Consider the following 6,867-nt stretch of genomic DNA (forward strand, 5'->3'; position numbering starts at 1 on the left):
TGGTTTGTCTGCCAGCAGTTCACCCATATAAGGGTCCTGTGACATGGTATAGTACCTTTAGAAGTAGGTCCTAGTGGGAGGGGACTAGGTTATTGGGGTACTATCATCAGCAAGGATTAATGCTTTTCTCAGGGACTTGGGACTGGATTGGTTACCTTGAGAGGTTTGTTACAAAATGAGTTTGGCTTTCTCTCTTACTTTCTCATTACATGATCTGTCTCTTTGCCTTTGTCTATCTGTTTCTCTCTGTCTCTGCCTGTCTGTCTCATTCTTTCTCTCTCTCTCTCTCTCTCACACACACACACACACACACACACACACACACACACATACACACACACTCCCACCATTTGATGCTACCCACTGTGTTCTTTATCCCCAGAACTGTGAACTAAATCACCCTCTTCATAATGTTCCCAGTCTCAGGTAATTTGTTATAGGAACCACCACAACAAAAAGGTGCTGGATCAAGACATCAGCAGAGGCTAGCCCACTTCAGTCTCATTCAGTGGGAAAACTGGAAGTACAATCAGAGATGGTAGAGAAAATGGACTCCTGCCTCCGTGCTCTGTTTTTTCTCCTGGAGCAGCTCCAGTGTTTGCTAGACCTCCCTTGGTGATTGATCTTATTCCACATGAGGAACATCTGACTTTCCAAGACCTTCAGCTTCATCTCACTGAACACCAAGCGTTGGAGGATCTTGTCCTGGAGGGCAAAGCAGGCATGTATTTTCTCGATATCTTTCATGTTCATAGCTCGGTTGTTGGTGTTGGCTTCGGAAACTGGTGGTTTCTGTTCCCCCTCCTAAGCTCCCCACCAGGAAAAAGGGTAAAGTTGGTCAGTAATGATCATCTCTTCCTGCTCCAAACACCTATTCTATTTTATCTGTTACTTATTTACGCATTATTTATTTAGACAGGGTGTCTCACTATATAGCCCAGGTCAGCCTTGAATTCTTGATCCTCATGCATCAAACTCTTGAGTTCTGGGATTAGAATTATGTGCCACAATGCCCAGCTCCATGCCATTTTCTTAACTATTAATCAGTGCTCACACCTGCTAGCAGGGAGAGCATATTTGCTACAGTTTGTGAGTGAAAGCTACCAGGCACTGGTGGCTCATATCTGTAATCCTAGCTACTCAGGAGGCTGAGATCTGAGGACTGGGGTTTGAAGCCATCCCAGGCAGGAAAGTCCTTGACACTGTTTTTATCTCAGTTAACCGCCAGAAGGCTGCCAGGAGCCAGTGGCTCATGCCTGTAATCCTAGCTACTCAGGAGACTGAGATCTGAGGATCGCAGTTCAAAACCATCCTGGGCAAGGAAAGTCTCTTATCTCCAATTAACCACCAAAAAAACCAGAAGTGGCATTGTGGCCCAAGTGGTAGAGTGCTAGCCTTGAGCTGAAGAGCTGAGGGACAGTGCCCAGGCCCAGAGTTGAAGCCCCACAACCTGGGGGAGGGTGGGGATTATGGGCTGGGAATGTTGTTCACTGATAGAAGGTTGCCTAGCATGCAGGAGGACCTAGTTTCCATCCCCAGTACCACTAAACTAAGGTAAAATAATAAAATAGAATTGGAGTCCAGGGAGGGAAGGTCACTTTCTCATTATCATAAGGCTCCAAACTCCTAAGATCCACTTGTCTCTGATTCAAAGGAATATTCTAGTTATAGAAGACATAAAGCCCTTAGCCTGAATATATCTGTCTCCATAACTTTGCTTTGCATTTTGTTAGGCCAATGAGACTTCAAACTGCAAAGTCCCTGTGGTCTTACGGTATGCTCAAGTCTCTGTGACCCTCATTAATCTTCCTCTGCCCCTTCCCCCTAGTGAACAGTCATGTTATTTTTTCCTGATTTTTTTTTTTTATTAGAAACTTTGGAGCTTTAAAACCTTTTAAAATGAAATATTCCAGTGTATAAAAAGAGTATACCAAATTCCTGTGTTCTCACACAAGCTTAAGAAATAAAATCTCACCAACATAACTGAAGTCACTGTTGATCCCTCCTCCCCACGGTAACTCCTCTTCCACCCCAACGTCACCTCCTTGACTTCGGTACTTATTTCTTTCATGGAAAATTTAATTTTATGGAAGGCTATTTGCCTTCCTTGGGACACTTTTAGCAATGCTTGGGGATGGTTTTTGTTTTTCACAAGCTAAGGTAGGGAGTTCTATACTGACATCTCCCATACAGAGGGTAGAACACTGCTATACTTCATGTACAGGATGAACCTCAAAACAAAAAATTACCCCAGTCAGTACCAAAGTGCCAAAGGCTGAGGCATTTTTCACTACATAAGTGCCTACATGAACAATATAGGTTTTGCATGCTTTTAAACATTAGGTGCAGTCTGCTTTTGTTCCCTTATTCTCTGAGTTACATGAAAGGCTTGATCCTCCAATCACAGTGCTGCTGGTGTGGGTACCTTCAGGAGGTAGATCCTCAGGGGAGGTCTTTGGGTGATTGGGGACATCCTCTCAGAGGGGATTGTGGGACCTTGACCTTTTAGCTTTTTTTCATTTCCTGTCATGAGGCAAGCTGTTTGTGGTTCCCTATGTATTGATACATCCTCCACACCCTCACACGCACCCCTGCTCCACTGGAGTTTCAAAGCAATGAATCTGCAGTTTGGGAATCTCCGTTTCCAAAACTGCTATCCAAAATAAACCTTTTCTCCTTATGATTGTTTCAGGCATCTGCTAGAGTAACAGAAAGCTGACTAACACATTGGCATTATCTCTGTGCCTTCTTGCTGTCTTCGTCACTATATTTTAGAGTCATAACTGTTGATAAGTGTCTCTCTAGTATCATCTACTCACTGATATTGTTGCTTGCTGTCAACGATGTTGACATCAAATGAAGTAGGAGGGTTGAGGATTGACACAAGACCTCAATGGGGAGCTAGGAAACATGCTGATGATGATAAGGAAGTACATCCTGGACTGCTGACATTTAAAGGAATGATTTGGGATACATAATGGAGTCTTCCTCAAATGAAGCTCTCACCGCCACGATGTGCCCTGCTTGACATGTTGGAGGAGTTGATGTATAGTCCAGGCCACTGAAGTTAATGACACTTCCACCCAATTTTCAGGACTGACAACCTCCATATACACCCCATGTTCCCTAGCTTGAGATCTTGGGACTTCCAGGGCAGTTCTTTCTTGAGTATCTCCCTTATCTGGTGGGTGTACTGTGCTTTGCTTTGCATTAATAGACTTTCTTTCTGCTTCAATCTCCAGTGTCTGTCCTTGAGTTCTTTCTCAGATGAGATGGAGAACTTTGCATTCTCCAGATCTGGTGACCTGAACCAGTTCACATATTTTGGTGAGCCAAGCCAGATGGTCAAGGAGCAAGTCATTTTATTCTCCTTTGATTCTGGTAACCCAACTGCTTCCTTACCAATATAGCGAGACTGTCTTTTACATTTTACTCTCATCCTGGACCCTTATAAAAGTTACCCTATTATCGGGGTGCGTTGGCTCACACCTGTAGAATCTGCTTGGGAAGTGGAAATGGGGAGGGGGAAGGTTCACAGCCAGACTGGGGAAAGAGTTAGCAAGACCCCTGGAGCTAGGCAGCAGGAATATAAGTAGAAGGATTGTAGTATAAGGTTAGATTCTTGACAAAAATACAGACCCTTCCTTAAAAATAGCTAAATAAAAATGGTTGGGGCCATAGCTCAAGTGCCAGAGCACCTGCCTAGCAAGTGTGAGGCCCAAGTTCAAATCCCAAGGCCGACCCCCTAAAGAATAATGTTTTATCTAAATCAGGTGCCAGTGGCTCATGCCTGCAATCCTAACTACTCAGAAGGCTGAGATCTGAAGATAAAGGTTTAAAACCAGTCTGGCAAAAAAAAAGTCTGTGAGACTCATCTCCAACTAACCAGGAAAAGGCTCTACCCAGTCCAAATGGTATGGACCAGCCTTGAGCAGGAAAGTGGGAATGTGGTGCCTTGAGTTCAGCCCCAGTATTAGCCCCCCAAGAAGAAAAATGTTTATCTAATAAAAATTTCTATAACCATGGAAATTATGATTCAAAGTCATTTTAAATGTGAAGAATGAATCTCTAGAGATTTCCTGGGGTGGGGGAGGGGCGGATAGTACTGAGGTTTGAACTTGGGTCCGTGTACTCAGAAAGGTGCTCTACTAGTTAAGTTAAACCTCCAGCCCTAGAGATTAATCCTGTGTGTACACATGCGCGTGCGCACACGCACACACACACACACACACACACTGGTATAGGAGCTTGAACTCAGGGCCTCATGCTCTTGCTCAACTGTGTTGAGCTCATGGCTGGTGCCTTCCCACAAGGTATGCCTCTAGTCCAGCATTTTGCTGATGGATTGCAAATGGAATCACACAGACTTTTCTGCCTGGGCTAGCTTCAAACTTCCATCCTACAGGTCTCAGCTTTCTAAGTTGCTAAGATTACAGGTGTGAACTAGTACCCAGCTAAGATTAATTCTTAACGATCTATGTTTTGATAACCAAAGGAGCAACTATTTGTCATAAATTGAGAGCCTGAACTCTCTTTTGGGCTGTCAGTCTCAACGTTGTCTGATTGTTGTACTCCTAGATAGTAAAGCATTTCAAGTGGTCTCAGAAGTAGATCTGAGTCACCTTTCTATGGCCAGCTGAAATGCCCCTCTAGACTGTGGCAAGGTGGTCCCTGACAATACTATAAGGAAGGCAGCATCTCTTTGTCAGAGTAGAGTGGTTGGGGGTGTCCAGGCACAGAAAGTTCCAGAGAGGGCTGGGAAGGTGGCTCAGTGGTAGAGCGCTTGCCTTGCATGCATGAGGCCCTGGGTTCGATTCCTCAGCACCACATAAGCAAAAAGAAAAAAGCCGGAAGTGGTGCTGTGGCTCAAGTGGTAGAGGGCTCGCCTTGAGCTGAAGAGCTGAGGGACAGCGCCCAGGCCCAGAGTTCAGGCCCCACAACCAGACCCCCCAAAAAGAAAGTTCCAGAGAACTGGAGTTGCTGCACTTACCTCTTTTCCTTGTTTCTTTTCTTCTTCCTTCTTTGTTCCAGATGCAGAGTAGAACTAAACAAGATGGATGACATTTTTAGCATTAACACATTAGGATTTTAGCCAGATGCTGGTGGCTTACACCTGTAATCCTAGCTACTCAGGAGGCTGAGATCTGAGGATCTTGGTTCAAAATCAGCCCAGGCAAGAAAGTCTATGAGATGCTTATTTCCAGTTAACCACCCAAAAGCCAGAAATGGAGCTGTGGTTCAAGTGGTAGAGTTGATAGCCTTGAGTGAAAAAGCTAAGAGACAGTGCCCAGGCTTTGAGTTCAAGCCCCAGGACTGGCATAAACAATTTTTTTTTTCATCTGCAAATGATGGTGTCCAGGGTTTTCAGCCAATACCTCAAGATGAGCACCATCAATAGCCAAGACCTCTCCAGCAGCTGCCCCGTGGCTCCTTTCCACCACCTCAGCCTCAGATACCACCCGACAGACACCTGCAGGGAGGGCCAGCAGGCCTGCATGGCAAGAAACACTTTCTAAGACATCTGCATCCCCCTTACAAGATTGTAAAGCTCACATTATTTGAGGGCATATTGATTGGGGAGTTAAGAAACCTGATGACTAAGAACACTGCTTGGATACTGATACAAAATTACAGCCTGGACAGCCATGAAAGGAATGATTTATGATGATACAACAAGGTTTTCCTTACCCAAAGCCTGCAGAGCTTACCAAAAAATGAGAGCTCAGCTCTAACCTTCCAAAGCCATGAATTCCCTGACATCCAGAAGGTGTGGATGACATATAATCCAGTCTACAGAAGTCAGTGACATATACACTCAGTTTTCAGGACTGACCATCCCCATCAGATCCCTAATAAAACCTGAGGTCTTGGGACTTCCAGTGCAGCTCCTTCTTGAACCTACCCACTACCCCATATGGTGGGTACACATTTGCTTTGCTTTGCATTAATAGACCTGCTTCTGCTTCAAGCTTCACTGTGTCTGTCCTTAAGTTCTGGGATGAGGCCAAGAACTCTGTGGCTCTAGAACCCGGTAACAGGTGAAAGGATGGCCCTTATTTTACAACTAAGCCAACTGAGACTTTGGAGAAGGAAATGACTTATCTGCCAGAGAGCAGAAACTGAGACGAGAGTCCTGAATTCCTCACTCTTGCCCCTAGCCTGATACCTACTCAGCAATCCCTCATCTCCAGTCTAACTCCCAGATGAAACTTAGTCCCTTCCTACTTACCTGCTGGGATTGTGGTTCGGAGGGCTGGGGTGTGAATTCATGTCTGACAAGCCAGTTGCTAAGCAACAACAGAAAGAGTAGGAACCCAAACAAGATTGGTTTATAGCTAATCAGCCAGGCCACCACTGCTCCTATGGTGCCTGAGGAAGCAAGAAGCCCATGGAAACTCCTAAAAAGAAGTATTAGTTCCCCCAACATTGTGGTATGGAGGAGGACAGGCCTCAGGATCCTGCCTCAGTCCCTGCCATGACAAAAGTCATGGCTACCCACTCTGAATCGCCTCCTTCTGCCACCCAGCTTCCGTGTAACAGTAATATTAACTACTATGGCTTAAAACACCCACTGTGTGACAAACTGACAGGCAGTTCCCATTATCACCTCATGATATCCTCATAACAGGTAGGTGAGGTAGGTCTTAGTGATATTTCGCTGTTCAGCAGTACTTCTAGGTCTAACTCCTGCGAGCAAGATGGCCAGTGATACAGAGCACCTACTAATAGTGGAGGTGTCTGCAAAAAAATAAAAAATAAAGACCTAGAACTTGGACATAAGGCAGAAAGATCATTGTGTGCACTTTCACAGTCACCTAACAAGCCTGCCTATTTGTCACTGAAACTTTAGGCCCTAAAGTTTAGGGG

The 6,867-nt window shown here is 45.0% G+C and overlaps 1 protein-coding gene across 1 annotated transcript; it reads right to left on the reverse strand.

Annotated features, from left to right (window-relative positions):
* Positions 1-362: 362 nt before the first annotated feature.
* Positions 363-6,427, reverse strand: Tex46 (testis expressed 46). The gene is made up of 2 exons (XM_042688775.1): positions 6,230-6,427; positions 363-804 (listed from the first exon to the last, which is right to left on the reverse strand). Exons 1-2 carry the CDS (start codon positions 6,425-6,427, stop codon positions 502-504), a joined length of 501 nt encoding a protein of 166 aa, XP_042544709.1. The 3' UTR covers positions 363-501.
* Between the last annotated feature and the right edge of the window lie 440 nt (positions 6,428-6,867).

Source organism: Dipodomys spectabilis, unplaced genomic scaffold (assembly GCF_019054845.1).
Source record: "Dipodomys spectabilis isolate Male_0828 unplaced genomic scaffold, ASM1905484v1 ptg000118l, whole genome shotgun sequence".
Lineage (NCBI taxonomy): Eukaryota > Metazoa > Chordata > Mammalia > Rodentia > Heteromyidae > Dipodomys > Dipodomys spectabilis.

What these genes read in the sequence shown, in the direction of transcription:
- Tex46 (XM_042688775.1), bottom strand. Translation starts at nt 6,427, where the DNA reads ATGTTGGGGGAACTAATACTTCTTTTTAGGAGTTTCCATGGGCTTCTT. An exon ending in CCGAACCACAATCCCAGCAG is followed by an intron (nt 805 to 6,229) that starts GTAAGTAGGAAG and finishes TGGGGAGCTTAG; the next exon opens with GAGGGGGAACAGAAACCACC.